The 16,510-nt window shown below is 39.7% G+C and overlaps 2 protein-coding genes across 2 annotated transcripts in view; both read right to left on the reverse strand.

Moving 5' to 3' along the window:
- Positions 1–2,165, reverse strand: part of Gycalpha99B (guanylate cyclase 1 soluble subunit alpha 2) — a 671,156-nt gene extending 668,991 nt beyond the window's left edge. Inside the window, exon 1 of the mRNA XM_065366355.1 lies at positions 1,995–2,165. The gene's annotated coding sequence lies outside the window, so the exon portion shown is untranslated. The remainder of the gene's footprint in view (positions 1–1,994) is intronic.
- A 1,396-nt stretch (positions 2,166–3,561) lies between these two features.
- LOC135847022 (mucin-5AC-like) lies at positions 3,562–7,353 on the reverse strand. The gene is made up of 2 exons (XM_065366401.1): positions 4,098–7,353; positions 3,562–3,614 (listed from the first exon to the last, which is right to left on the reverse strand). Exons 1-2 carry the CDS (start codon positions 7,351–7,353, stop codon positions 3,562–3,564), a joined length of 3,309 nt encoding a protein of 1,102 aa, XP_065222473.1.
- Between the last annotated feature and the right edge of the window lie 9,157 nt (positions 7,354–16,510).

Genomic DNA, 16,510 nt, shown 5'->3' on the forward strand with positions numbered 1-16,510 from the left:
ACTTGGAATTTTTCTCGAGTATTCACAACCTCAGCAAAAATTATCTCTGTGATTGATCGATATGGAATGAAGTTTTTTTGTTGAATTTGAAAATATGTAACTATAGATCATGATTTGGCCTCGAAAATTAAATTTTCAAGTTCAAAACTGGGTACATATTCAGCTGGTAACATATAAAAATTAATTTTGACCTCAAATTTGAAATTTTCACGACCAAAATTGGGTATTTTTGTGACTGCATCATACACAATTCTAAGAATTTCGACACCCCTCCTTCTCTCAAAAAACACTTTTTTGTACTCAAGATTGCTTTTGAAAATAATTTCGATTTTGATGACTTAAGTAAATATTAAAAAAAAAAAGTACTTTTAAGACAAATATCGAAACAGATTACAATTTTTTGCTGAAATCAAAAACATTTCACGCAGACTAATGAACTGTAAAATTTTTGAGGCACAAAATTTTCAAATTGAGATCAAAATGAATATCATGGTTTCGTATACCTACATTCAATCCAGACCAAAATCGTAATACCTACTTCACAGAAAACATTCTGAAATAATTTTTCCACATTCCACTTCTGATTTTTTTTTTTTGAGAGATTTCTCGATTTTTTGAACCAGTACGACACCCTGAAGGATTTCAAATTACTTAGTAATAATACAATTACAAATATTACAATCGACCAAATAATTCAAGTATAAAACACCGAAGAATCTCATAAAAAACAAATCCTAAACGCTGCTCTTAATCGAGTGTTGGTTTTAATTTCCCCAGTTGGAAAGAAACATCCGTTGAAGGAGGGGGGGAGGGGCAAGTGGGCGCGAAAATAAGTTTTTGCAACTTTTTCTCGTATTTTCAAGACACCCAACTCCAGTAATTCATTTCACTTCCAAACTGGCAAAAATTTTATCCTACGATGAAAAGCAGGCATCAAATAAATTGTATGACAAACTTTTTTTTTATTTTTAATAATAACGCGAAATTACAAAGACAAGGTCAAATTAGACCCGTTGTGCGTAAAATCTCTCTCAAGTGACGAGTGATTATAAATATTGCGTCGTAGGGTATTTTTTTTCTCATCCGACAAATGAGGAAAATCCTTCCTCTGTCACCCCTCGGCCCTTCCCTGTATATCCATCCAATTTGAAAATTTGATCAGATTTTTATTAAATAAAAATCTCTTTCCTTAAGAAGAAGAAGAAAAAAAAAGATGAAACTTTCATTCGACGACCAAAAGATACACATTTCCAAACACTTATATTGTAAATAAACGAAGTAAAATAATATGATGAAAAAATGAAAAAATTTCACTCGTAGCTAAAAAATTCATGCAGATTTCGAGGAAAGTTGCAAATAAAATGCATTTATTAAACACTCGTCGTCGGTGAATTTCAGTTCTTCTCGAGAGGGTTCGAGTATAGGTAATTATAAAACTATTAGGTAATTGAACGATCAAAGTAAAACAGTACAAAATATGCTAAAGATTAATTGGAAATGTTAATTGAAATACTCGTATCATGCAAATAATAGCTTAAAATATTCATCAAACTACACATCATTGAAATACTCCATCCACTTCATCATATTGCGTGCATCAAAAAATACCTCGTCTAACGAAGCTAATTTCTAAATTACAGAATATTCATGCCTTAATCTGCTACCTATTTTCAAATCACTTGATATGGATAAAAAGAATGGAAAATTAATCCAGAAAAAATGACAACCAATTTCTATATTATTTGGGATTATTTTGAGCACATATTTCTCGAAAAATAATGAGCAAAAACTCGATCGTCTCAAATTATCTGAAAATTGAGGAATTTCACATTTTCACCAAATTATCCACACCTTTAAAATTTGAAAAAATAATGCAATATTCAAACAGGAATCGAACTCACGCTCCTTTCATAATTTCCTCTCTGTAATATGCACAAAAATTCAACCTTTGCTGAAGAAAGTATAATCACCTTTGAAAGAAAAAATCCGCTTACCTTATTAATTTATTTTTATTTTTTGTTTTTTAAAACAGCGTAATTTTTAGACAAAAAAATCAGTAATTTGAAATATCTACGAAATAGTCTTATCAATTATTTCGAATTCGTGAACTACGATAAATACCGGGTGCCCCGAAAAAAACCGTACCGTAACGACAACGCAGCGGCGAATCCGAAAACATACTGAAAACCATGCACGCCGCTTGAATCGCTATCTTTTTTGAATACCAGTATAATGAACACATGCGCAGCCTTTTCGCCGTCTTGTGATGTTTGCAAACATTATAACAGGTAGGCAGAGCCTTTTCGCATTTTATTACCGATCTCGTGATCTATTTACCTTTGCACTTTTTGGCCACCGTCACCATCGCATCGCCCGCACGTAACGTACGTACGTACGCTTAATTTAATCTCCGGCCTACGAGCAGTGGAGGTATACATACGATCAATTTGCCAGAATGTTATTTTTCAAACGTGACAAAATCTATTATACGGCCGCTTATCAACGTTACGCAGCAGTGAAATTCGCCGAAATGAAACCTCACCCTGTGTAAATTTAAAAATTGCAAGAAAAATTACACCACTGCTGTAGGATCATGAGGGCTTTTATTTTTTGGTAGGTAATACAGTGGCATAGAATATCACGTTTGGTGAATTATATAAGCATGTTCATATTCGATAGGTACCTATTTATGACGACCAGCCATCGCAACAGTCGAAGGTAAAATCGATATGCTACTTATGTAACGTTTGCAACACCGGTATATATATGTATGTCTGTCTGTGTACAATACTACAAATACTCGTATATTAAGGTAAAGGTGTATGTACAGACAATAGGGGGGAGGGGGAGTTCGACGACGGACCGACTGAATAAATAATTTAATCTTCATTATCGTTCGTATTTAATCGACAAATACAGTCATATTTTCGTCAATTCGCCACTGCACGAGAATTATTGTTTGTAACGTGCGTCGTCAACAATTACACGCAGATAAGCGTGGAAAAACTAAGGCAGAATTAAATTAAACCAAACCCGTGGTATGGATTGGATTTTCAAAGGCTGTAGTTAGACACGAAAGTTCGAAAAAAGACGCGAGTAGTTTTATGACTCGTTTCTAATGAACAATTTATTATGGTGGACGAATTCAAGGACCAGAGTTCGCTCTCTCAACGAGGCACCAGTTTTTTTCGTTCTTTGCTCAAATGTGGCGATGGTCATGAGCTCATTTGGTAAGCTGAGAGATGTTAAGGAATAAATTTTTTATCAGTAAGTCAGCTTTGGACCATTTCACTCTCTGAACGAATGGGTGATAATAATTTCTACCTCGACGAAAATGATTTGATCCAAGCAAATCCTGTACCTACAAATTGGTGGAAACTTTTAATGTCGACTAAAATGACTCGAGCTGAGCACCTCCGGTACAAAAGACCCCCCCCCCATGATTATTTTGATGAAAAATCAAGTCACCGATGTAGGATGAATAAACGCAACGATCATTTTTACATTTATTCACCATATTTTTGCGTAATAAAAAACGAAGAAGATTCCATGACAAATGGATTACGAACGAGTAACAATCGAATAATGATTCAAAGCTAACGGATACATACTAACTGAATAATAAATTCAAAAGATACAAATTCGTTGAGAAAAAATATCAACAAACATCTAAACATAACATAGCCGAATGTATGTGATAACGGAGGCGTAATTACCTCGTAAATACGCGATCTAAATGCTAAATAACATTTTACTTTTTTTATCTGATAAAAATGCGTGATTCTCATAAACATCCCGCCGCCGCGGCGCTGAAGGCGTCGGAGAAAATCCTGCGGAGACGAGAAGGTCGCTGTGATGAGAGAAAGGTCGCCGCCATTTCTCTCCTGACTGGAATGGTTTGGCGCAGTAGGCGCGAACGTGTATAGAGGTCAATGACCCCTGTACTTGGCAAGGTGAATGGGCTAGCGGAGCCCCTGCAGCAATTACGACGTGCTGAGTGAGCCCTACTCTTGTTTCAGGCTCAGCTGAACTTGAACTGGATTTCAGAGGATCGAGTGACGGATGTGTCTTCCATGCAAGGAATGAGTCGAGGGTACAGGTGACAATATCAGCCTGATTCGCGTAATGAGCGTAAAAATCGATGTGTGGGTCTTCTGTGGCCCAAAACTGCGAGTTGAGGCCTTCTGTGGCCGAATTGAGGATCGAAGCACGTACTGTGCTGGGTAAATACGCTATAAAGATCGGAGCGACGAGTTGATTGAGTGTAGTCGAGGTGGCTGAATCAGATGATTCGGCTACTGTATTGAAGTGGTGTGAAGGTATGGTTAGGCTCTCGGAGGCCTGATCTGACGATGAGACAAGTGCCGGACCTGCGGACAATGCTGTGAGTAGCAAAATGAACACAGCCAAGAAGGCTGAAACTGACGATTCTGCAGAAAAGGGTAACGTTGATCGACACTGCTTGAGAGGGAGCATTGAAACGGTCTGATGCACTGAAACGTGCTGAGATGGTGTAGCGTTAAGTGCCGCCGCCACTGAGGGCGTATTTATCGTTGTCTGGCGGCCAAATGCGTGGTCATTCGATGCGGTGCTCTCTGGAGCCGAATTAGAGATGATCGAGGCGGCTTGAAGCGCCGAAAATGTAGTGCAGTGCAACTGGGACTGCTTAGACAAGTGTAAGATGAATGGTAAGTTGGGAGGCGCAGCAGATGCCACTGCCGCCGCCGCTGCGAACAGATACGATGTGATCTGATTGCTAGATGCGATGAACTTCGAGGTAGCACTCATAGGTGCGCATTCGGGTGCGATTATGACGGAGGCTGGTGTGGTAAGTGCCGTAACGTATGCGGAGGTAGACGCTGGTGCTAACTGCGCAGCTACGAACGCTGGAGACACTGGAACTGATGCGACAAATGACGCATTGACGCTCACTTGAGCAGAGAATGGCGCCGCTTGCTGTAGAACAAATGCGGAGGCCGGCGCCGCTGTTACTGGGCCCGGTCTCACTGACACGGGTGCGGATAGCGCGACTTCTTGCGCGAATACTGATGCGGATAGCGAGTTCACGGATGCGGATACGATTACTGGAGCCGGAAGCGCATAACTTGGTGGGGAAAGCGCGGAGCAAGACGCTGCTGGATACGAAGCAAACTTGGATCTGGTAGGTGCGTGTATACGCGACGCTGAGTGTGCGGGGGTCGAGGATTCGACCATCTGAATTGCTGAGTGCAGTGTAGAAACTGCTACGGACTCGAATGATGACTTGGCTGAGGCTATCTGCGTCTGGAGTGTGTGTGAGCACTCTGATGACGTAGAAACGATGCTGTTGGGTGCAAGATGCACTCTGGATGCCGCTGCCGAAGCAGACGCTGTTGGCGCGGCTACTGGCGCGGACACGGTACTAGAAGCGGTGGTCGCAAATGTGGAAACTGCAGAACAGCTCGCTGAGCTGATACAGGTGCGTGAAGGAGCAGGAAACGCGACAGCTGTTGCTGGGGTAGGCGAATGCGGTGCCAGCTCGTTGCTAGAAACTATTACGTTCGATACGTGGTCAACTGGCGCGGTATTCGCACTGCTAACTGGTGTTCTGCGTGCAAAAATTGTTACTATGGTCGCTGCTGGCGCTAGTGGCTCCTGAGGTACTGCTAACACAGATGTGAGCGCAGGTACTGGTGCCAGAGGCGAGGTACTGGTGATGTTAGGAACATCACTGACGAATGCGGATTCTAGTACAGGTAGTGTAGGATGCGAGGTGACTGACGCAACTGGAACAGGTGCAGGAAGCGTCAAAACTGGAGCGGCGAGTGCGGTGTCTGGTTGCGCACCTCGCGCCGCGATTTTCGGGACTGGTACCGGTGTACGAAGCATTGAAACTGGTGCGCAGTTTGCGGTAGCTGGCGCGTTGCGCGCGGTGATTGGCGCGTTACACGCTGAGACTGGTACAGGTGACGTGTTGGATGCGACTACCTGTGCGTATGAATGCGTAGGTGTTGCTGAGACGATGCTACGTGATGTGTGGTGCGCTTTGGATGCCGCCAATGAAGCGGACATCGCTTGGGTTGAGACTGGCGAGAATGAGAGCGTTGAGAACGCGGAACTGAAGCGAGAAATGGTAGTGTTGGATGCGGAAGCTGTTGTACTGGTTGGTGGATTGTTGCTACAACTTATAACGATCAATGACGCGTCATGTGCCGTGTCATTTGCGCTGCTGATTGCTGTCGGAGGTACGGATAGGGTTGCGGTTGCTGCGGCAGAAACAGATGTTTCTGGCAGTGCTGCTGATGCGGATTCGAGTGTTGGAAGCGAATTACAGATGCTGGAAACGGTGCTGGTGCATGTGGGGACTACCACACTGCGTGCTGTGATGGCTGGTGCGCGGAGAGGCGCGGTAAACGCGTTGTATGCCGCCATGGAAGGCGGATGCGGTGTACTCTCATCGCTATGAGCTGTTACGTTCGATGAAGCGTTGACTGACGCGGTGTTCACGATGCTACGTTGCATTGGAAGCGCGGAATGCGTATCTGTCACCGCCGCCGAAGCCAACGTTGCTGTAGATGAGTCGTTGGAGATTTCAGCTGAACTCTGATGACCGGAAGTGCGCGGTATACACGACATAACGCACGACGGATGCGATTCTGGTTGACTCTCTGACGGAGAAGCGTGAGTGACTGCCTGAGATACGGTACTGCTTGAATTCGATTCTATAGGAGTAAATGAGCTCACAGATGCGTCAGAAATTATGACGCACGACTCATGAGGCGATTCGGATGTCGTCACTGAAGCAGATGCCGAATTCTGTACTGCTGGAGTAGCGGTTACTGGCGATACATTCGAAGGTAGCGATTTATCGAAGCGTTTGGGCTGATTCGGAGGCGAAGATGAGACTAACGGAGCTGCTGATATCGACAATGCGGCCGGCTGGGGTGCCGGAGATGGGTCAGCGGGTAACGATGCTGCTAACGATAACGATGCGGTCGGCGAAGGTGCCGGAGACTGGTCCGCGGTTAACGAAGGTACAGACGATACGATATGCGTTGATACAGACGAGTTTGAACGTTTTACCAGAATTTGCGTAGGAACGGATCGCGTATTCGATTCTAGCTGTCTGAGTACAGATTCAGCTTGAGTGATAATGCACTGAAACGTACCTTCGACTTTGATTTGGACTTCGCTGGTTTCTATTTTCTGCATGAGGTAGTGATACTGCTGACGTAGGTACTGAATACGACGTTGGAGATCACGAGCTGTTTTCTGGGTTTTTGGGTTTTCTAACCACTTACGTTGGTTGTCGAATGTGGTCAATACGAGGTTTTGCAGCTTACGAAGCTGCTCGATGGTGAGTTTATCTGCCATGGAGCTGGAGAATAACTTTACGAGAAGAGTATTCACGGTACGTGAATATTACGAACGGATGCGATTTACTGGAGTACCCACGGAGTGGATATTACGAACGGATGCAATTAAAAACGAACGGATTATCCCTGTTGGGATATTGCTGTATGATGTGATAAAAACGAACGGATTATCCCTGTTGGGATATTGCTGTATGATGCGATAAAAACGAACGATGAGTATCCACGGTATGTGGATATTAACGAAGACGATTTCTCACAACCGAAACGAACGATTTACGATGAAACGATTGCAAGTACGAAGTAAACGAATGCGAAACGAAAAGATTACCCAACATATGGATATTACCGGTACAACAAATGACGAATTTGAAACGAACTGAAAGCTTACCCAAGATGGATATTACCGAAGTACTGAAAACGGAAGGATTATCTCACTTGAGATATTGCTGAATTCATATCACGTCCTAGGGTCACCAATTTGTAGGATGAATAAACGCAACGATCATTTTTACATTTATTCACCATATTTTTGCGTAATAAAAAACGAAGAAGATTCCATGACAAATGGATTACGAACGAGTAACAATCGAATAATGATTCAAAGCTAACGGATACATACTAACTGAATAATAAATTCAAAAGATACAAATTCGTTGAGAAAAAATATCAACAAACATCTAAACATAACATAGCCGAATGTATGTGATAACGGAGGCGTAATTACCTCGTAAATACGCGATCTAAATGCTAAATAACATTTTACTTTTTTTATCTGATAAAAATGCGTGATTCTCATAAACAACCGATATAGGTGTCGTTTTCATACGAATTGAACCTGCTGAAAACGAATTTGCAGCCGAATTCCCATTTAAACCATTTTTTTCTCCCCCTCTTCCCGTTTACTTTGATGAAAAATAAACTCGCCGATATGGGTGTTGTTTTCATACGTATCGAACCTTCTGAAAACGAATTTGCGATCGGATTCCCATTTGAAGAATTTTTTCTCTCCCCTCCCTCTCTCTCCAAAGGTTATTTTGATAAATAATAAATAATGTTGATATTTCTCGACGTTTTGAGCTCAAACTAGACGATTTCCTGTGTGTCAGATTATATATATATATATATATAGAACTGCATATCCTTGTGAAATCGAGCATGCCGACTTTAAAAGACCAGTTACACAATTCCTATATGTGCAGTGTGTGATTGATGATTTTACTCGTTATGTACAAGTTTTTAAAATTAAATCTAAATCGATGGAGGAGGTCTCTCTAACTTCTTGCCTGAAGGAATCATTACGTTTTTTGCGAGCTAAATATCCTGGAATACAAGTAGGACAGTCCGATATTTTTAGATGTGATGGAGGAACAGAGTTTAGCTAAGAAATGTTTAGGTTTTTATGTGAATTGGATCGGAAATAGTGCATTTTTTAAATCAGTCGTTTGGAAATTGAGTTTGGATTTACAAGTTTTCAATCCTTGAATTTTCAATCCTCAAATTTTCAATCTTCGAAATTTCAATCCTCGAGTTATAAATTCTCAAATTTTTAGTTCCCAAATTTTCAATCCCAATGTTTAAAAAACCAGATCATTCAAATCTCGAATTTTTAATCTTTGAATTTTCAATCCTCAAATTTTCAATATTTGAATTATTTCAAACCTTGAGTTATCAATTCTCAAATTTTTAGTTCTCAAAATGTTCAATCCCAATGTTTGATAAACCTGATCATTCAAATCCAAAATTTTTATCTCAATTTCCTGAATTTTCAATTTCAGAATTTTCAATTTCCAAATTTTTAATTCCCAAAGTTTCAATCCTCGAATTTTCAATCTTCGCATTTTAAAATCCTCAAATTTTCACTCTTGAATTTTCAATCTTGGAATTTTCAATTTCAGACTTTTCAATTTCAGAATTGTATATTTCCAAATTTTCAATTCTCTAGACCTGATTTCGAGGGACCTAGATGGGACCAAAATGGGATGCAGATGGTACTTAGAGTGGACCTACATGGGACCCAAATGGGACTTGGATGTGACCTACATGGGACCTAGATGGGACTCCGATAGGACTTCAATGGGATCCAGATGGGACCTCGATGGGACTCGGATGGGACCTACATGGGACTTTGATGTGACCCTGATAGGACTTCGATGGGACCCAGATGGGACCCCGGTGGGACTTGGATGGGACCTAGATGCGTCCCTAATGAAACCCCGACGGGACCTTGATGGGTCCCCAATGGGTCTTGGATGGGACCTACACACGACAAATAATACATGAAAATCAAAATTTGGAAATTACCTAAGTTTAGGTTTCCATATTTTCAATCCTAAAATTTTCTGATGGGACTAGATGGGACTCAGATGCGACCCAAATGGGACCAAAACGAGACCGAGATGTGACTCTGATGGGACTTGCATGGACCCTAATAGGACCCAGATGGGACCTCAATGGGACTTTGATAGGACCTAGATGGGACTACGATGGGACTTGCATGATGATGGGATCCCGACAGGACTTCAATGGGACCCAAATGGGACCTCCATGGGACTTGCATGGGAGCTAGATGTGACCAAGATGGGATCTGAATGAGACCCTCATGGCACCCAGACGGCACCTAGATAGGACCCGGACGGACCATTGTTGGGACCCAGATAGGACTTGGATGGGACCTCGACAGGACAAATAAATAAAAATTGAATTTGGAAATTGAGTTTGGATTCCCAAATTTTCAATTCTCAAGACCTGATCTTGACAGGATTTAGATGAAACCAAGATGGGACCCAAAAGGGACCTACATGGAATCCAAACGGGACCCCGATGGGATCCAGATTGGACTCTGCTCTGATGTGACTTGCATGGGACTTAGATGGGATCCCAACGGGTTTTCGATGGAACCCAGATGCGACACAAATGGGACCTATATGGGACCCAGGTGGAACCACCATGGGACTTCGATGATCCAGATGGGACTCCGATGGGTCCTAGATGGGATTTAGATGAGACCCAGATTGGACTCTGATGTGACTTGCATGAGGCTTAGATGGGATCCTGACGGGTTTTTGATGGGACCCAGATGCGACCCAAATGGGACCTAGATGGGACCCAGATGGAACCACCATGGTACTTCAATGACCCAGATGAGACTCCGATGGGACCTTGATGGGACTTCGATGACCCAGATGGGACTCCAATGGGACCTAGATGGGATTTATAGACCCAGATCGGACCTTGATGGGACTTTGATGGGACCTAGATGGGACCCAGATGGAACTTGGATGGGACCTATACAGGACAAGTATGTAAAAATTGAATTTGGAAATTGAGTTTTGATTTCTAAATTTTCAATCCCTAAATTTTCAATCCTTGAATTCTCAATCTTCAAATTTTCAATGTTTGAAGTTTCAATCCTTCAGTTATCCATTCCTATTAGACTTCAATCCTTGAATTTGCAATTCTCAAATTTTTAATCTTCGAAGTTTCAATCCTCGAGTTATCAATCCTCAAATTTTTAGTTCCCAAATTTTCAATCCCAATGTTTAAAAAACCAGATCATTCAAATCTCAAATTTTTAATCCTCGAATTTTCTATCTTCGAATTATCAATCCCCTGCATTTTCAATTTCAGAATTTTCAATCCCCAGAATTGTCAATTTCCAAATTTTCAATCCTCAAGACTGGATTTTGACGGGACCTAGATGGGACCAAGATAGGACCCAAATAGGAGTGGTTTGCAGAAGTCTTACTTTTGGGGTTTGGTTCGCAAATGAATAAATTTTTGGCTATCATTTCTCCTACTCATGGTTCGCAAACAGGAACCGGCCCTAGTGGAGAAAATCAAGCAATCATCCGTTAGTAAAACTCTTGTCACTGAGCAAGCACAATCAGCGAGATACAAAAGCTAGCTGAAAGACGCTGGAGAACAGCTAGAACACCATTTACCAGCAAAAAAAAAATTCGCAAATTGCTAGAGTTTTGCAAAAGATCTGATGCTAGTTACAAAAAGCTAGTAGAATTCTAACAATTTCTCAAAACGCGAATAAAATCCTAGCTATCCTCCAGCATTTGGTCAAGTGAGATGTATCACGTACTCGTATTTACGGCAAACTGGTTAGGCAATTTTATTAACATCTACTATTTGCACTGCGTATTCTCTGCCTTTTGTGGAAAAAATTCAATAATTTTGAGCATTTTACTCATTTTAGAGCATTTCGGTGGGGGGGGGGTGTCTGAAAAACATGCAGTATTCCATCAACCGCTATTACTGGACCATAAGAGCACAAAACTGAGACCTCATCTACGTACAAACTGTAATATTTCTGATAAACGTATCGCTTCGGTTTCTATGAAATAAAAATTGGAGCAGTTGAAAAGAACATTATTGCATGCGAGGTATTGTACATACGTCGCTATTCTTGGCCCAGATAATATATCGTCCCCAAGCGCGACATAATGTCTTTTTTTGCCAGCACGCGTGTGTGTACCTACGTATAGTAGCCTTTTTTTCTCTCACTCTCTCGTTACCTATACCCCATATACATGTCTATAGGTGAGTCGTTTGAAATAGCCGAAATTTACATCAGACATGATGCGTGTGTTACATGCTGCTGTACTCGTACTCGCATATATAGGTACCGAAGGCGTGCACGGAATTTATCTCGTTCATTATACCGTCACCATCACCAGCACACATACAAACATTCCAGTATCTGCGACCCCTTTTACAACGCTCTTTTTATCCGTGTAATTATCAGCAGCGTTAGCTACAGCAGCAGCGAAAGCTAACCAGAAACGAAAACGTATAAAAAAAAAGTACCAAAAAAATTAGGTACTTCGTTATAAGCGTAAAAAATGATGACATCGAGTATAAAAATTCCCTACTCGTCGTATTTAATTAAACTAAACGTAAACGCCATAGATGCGATTCTAATTAAAGTCGCGAGAGCGTACCTGTTCATTGGGAATTACCTAGCAGCAGGACTGGTCGTATAATATTTAATTCTCCATTACACAAATGAGAAAAATGGAAAAAAATATACCAAAAAAAAATTACTCGTAGCAATCGTGCGTTTAGCATATGTACGAGAGGATGGCTCGATGATGCATGTTCGTGTACTGTATTATAGGTATCTAGGTCTAGGTATAGGTTTCAGGTACCTATCTACTGAATTTTCATCACGTATGGATACAGATACGTATTACCTACCTATATACCTAGTAGTATCGTTTGCTATAATCCGGATTATTATCAAACGCGATGTCTCTTTTAATAAGAATTTTGGCAATATACCAGTTGGCATACTTTTAACACTTTTATAATTTCACAAATGGAATTGGCCAAATTCGAATTAATGCAATGTAACGTGTGTCTAGTCGAAATTACACATCACCATGTTACGTATAATAGTTTCAATTCGGCATTTTCCGCATCATTCCGCTTCTATCTCATCATATTTGTAATTGAAACCACGCTTCGTTAGCTTTTTTGGATGAATTTTCTTCCCCAACTTGCAAAAAAAGCTTCTGAAAGGCTGGAACAAAAATTTTGTGACACCATTATCTGAAAAATACTGAGGTTTTTTTGGAAAATTTTATGATAAAATAAGATCCACACTTCGAAATAATACGATGTATTTAAACGAACAAATATGTACTTACAGAAAAAAAAACAGTAGAAAATCGCCATAATACGAATGTTAGCAAAAATCGGAACATTAGTTGGAATATTTGAAAATTGCAATCAAGAGTATGTAAAAATATTAAAAAGTCACGATTGATGTTTGTTGACTTCTCAAATACAATGTATCACAATAATATGAAGAACTGATAAGGACATGATTTTACATTATTTTTAACACTTTCCCTAATTCAAGAATTATCGAGCAATAATCTAAAAAGCTCTTTGGTTTAAGCATGAAGAACGTCAATCATGTTCTCTCAAATTTGGTCAATGTTAAAGATGCTTTGTAAGTGGTGATCAACTCTGATAAGCAACTTGATCAGCTACCTGGATCCACAATATCGCCGCATCAGCATTTTTGATGAATAGGTGATTCAGTTGTCAAGCAAAACATACTCAGACATCCGACAAATTCAGCATAGCTGGAACATTTGAGCTGTCTTTGATTCGTGTTTTAGACACCTGATGTCTTCAGTGGTAAAATTCATCAGAGATCTCAATAACACGCCAGCTATGTTGATGTGTGTGTCTCTGGTGATGTAAATCAGCTCGCTTGCTGCTGCTCAATGATCAATAGAGAACATCAGATGTTTTGATGTCTGGTCCCTTTCCCCAAGGTCTAAAATCTACATTCAGCGCGTTGTTAGCGACTATGGATTCTTCAAGTATCCATAGTATCTTTTGGTTTGGAATGGTCTTGCTTTGAACAGCTTCCACATCTGATTTTGGTGAAGCTTCCAATTCAGCCACAAAAATCTCGATCTCAACACAATTAGCTGGATGTGATGATTTTTGCCAAGTTGCAATCGACTTAGGTACAAATTTCATTGGCATCTTCAGCTTTATCCGTCAATTTTGGTTCTTCAGGGCAGGTTGATTTACCCTCAATAATGTCCACGGCATTAAAAAGGGTGAGGATGTCAAGCACTTTATCCTTCCACAATGGTCAATCACTGGCACCGGACAGAGGCTTGATTCCTTTTAGATACTTACTTAATCCATGACAAATAGGAAAATATGGATATCAACAGCTCACAACTGTGATCCACAATCTGTATGTCAAATGATTACACACAATTAGATATCAACAGCAAACAACTGCGATCTAATTTTCAAATAATATAACCGCTCATGAACCTTTAAATACAAATTCAGATAAAGTTACAAACGAAATACATCTTGATTAGCGTTTTATCTCAAATAGGCACAGTTTAACGCGTCTGGTACCCATAACCTGATAAAATACGATGCACACTTTGAAATAAAACAATGCATTTAAACATATTTACAAACAAACAAATGAAGGGCGGTTTTCGAAAACTGGATAAGTCAATTTTTTTGAAAATTGAGTTTTTCAGGCCATTAAGTTCTATAGGTTGTATCTCACCTATTTAATGCCTAACCTACCCAAAATACCTATTTATTTACTTGCAATCCAGCTTTTCCATAAGTTGCAGATCGCAATCGTTTTTCCAAAATGCGATAAGTCACAATTTATCCAGTGAACCTTTGAATTTGGTGTTAAAAATATGGGTTAAATTTTTTGTACCTACCGTAATACTTCGTGTTCGTTGAAGTAGAGCTGTGAAAATTGTTTTTTTTTTAATACTTAGATAGTACCGTAATATACTTATGTACTTTTTGTTTTTATTTGATTGCCAAAATGGATCATTTTTGTTAAAAATACGGGTTACATTTTTTGTAATCGATTTTTTTTTGGTCTTCTACTTTTGTATCGTGATTTACAGTTCACTTACTTACATCAATTTGCACCACTGGTTTTATCATATAAATAAAAAACTGAAAAATTGTTTTTCCAAAAGGCGATAAGTCAGTTTACTTTTTCTGCCGCAGAAGCGCTGTGAACTCGAGTTACACCGCGAAACCAACACATACGTGTTGAGGTAGACCTAATGCAACATGCAGGACAGGTTGCATACTCCAAGTGCATCATGGCTTCAAAATAGTTCAAATGGGCACTAAAAACGTCATTTATCTCAAAATCATGATTTTTGACTTATCACTTTTTGGAAAACCCCCCTTCAAATATGTACAGAAAAAAATGTCGGAAAATTGCCATAATACGAACATTAGCGTGATCGGAACATTAGTTGGAATATTTGAAAATCGGAATCACGAGTAAGTATAAAAATATTACAAAGTCACAATAGACCCGTTCGCATACGAGTGTTGTGTGAATATAGTGGGTGCCTAAGCATTGTTTTTCTTATGCAAAAGTTGTCCCGGTGAACCCGGTGAACCCTCACACATCAAAAGAAAAAACCCTTCGACTACGAAATATTAGTTAAATTCACGCTGTACCCGTACGCTTATTAAAACCAAATATCTCACCATGAACCGGTCTATTGATGTTTGTTGACTTTCTCGAATAGGATGTATCAGGATAATAGGAAGAATTACCAGTAAAAACGCCGTAATAAATAATCACTGATAATGACACAATTTTACATTATTTTTAACATTTTAAATCAAATATTTTTGAATTTTCCATTCATTCTTCCCATCCCTTGCAGAAATTCTGTGACAATGACCGACAGTAATTTACAATTTTATAACAGTTACTGTTAAGAACTGTTAGTAATTAACAGTTTTTGTTAAGAACTGTTAGTAATTAACAGTTTTTGTTAAGAACTGTTAGTAATTAACAGTTTTTGTTAAGAACTGTTAGTAATTAACAGTTTTTCATCGATTGCTGACAGTTATACTCAGTAACAGTTAGTTTCTTGATGATTTCCAAATGTTACCAACAGTTATTGCCAGAGACATGGCGGCTACTTGATAGTTACTTACAGTTACCGTTAATGTCATGACAGTGTCTAAATGTTAGATTGGGAAACGCTTGCATACAGGCTGAATTTTGGTATACTGGCCTATTTTTATAACCTGAACACGAATCCTTGGTGTCTGACAGAGGTGTAACGATTACGATTATAATCGATTATCTCCGATTAATAATCGCCGATTATTAATAATCGGCCGTAATCGATTAATCGCCGATTAATCGGACCTTTGGGTAATTTTTTTAAATTAATCCAAATCTTGATTTTATGTCTTCCTTTTGGTTTTAATTTTTTATTTGATGTTTCATATTTTCATTTTCTCTTCAATCCTTTCATTACAATTACTTTTTGAGTAAAAAAATGAAAATGAAAATTGTTCAGATAATGGTTCAGAAAACATTTATGGCGATGACTGACGTCACTCAATTCCAACCAATCATGGAACCGCAAATTTTTTTGGCCGAATAATCGCCGATTAATCGATTATCCTCCGATTAGTCCGATTATTTTGGGACGAAATGATCGATGCAGCATCGATTATAATCGTTACACCTCTGGTGTCTGATGTCTGTCTCTAGTTTGCTTTCCCACCAATTGTGTATTTTAGCCCCCCAAATGAGGTTTTTCCCCCGTATCTTCTCAAATTGCGGTCCTAGCTCAAAAATGTGTTCCATA

This window comes from Planococcus citri, chromosome 5 (assembly GCF_950023065.1).
Source record: "Planococcus citri chromosome 5, ihPlaCitr1.1, whole genome shotgun sequence".
Taxonomy (NCBI): domain Eukaryota; kingdom Metazoa; phylum Arthropoda; class Insecta; order Hemiptera; family Pseudococcidae; genus Planococcus; species Planococcus citri.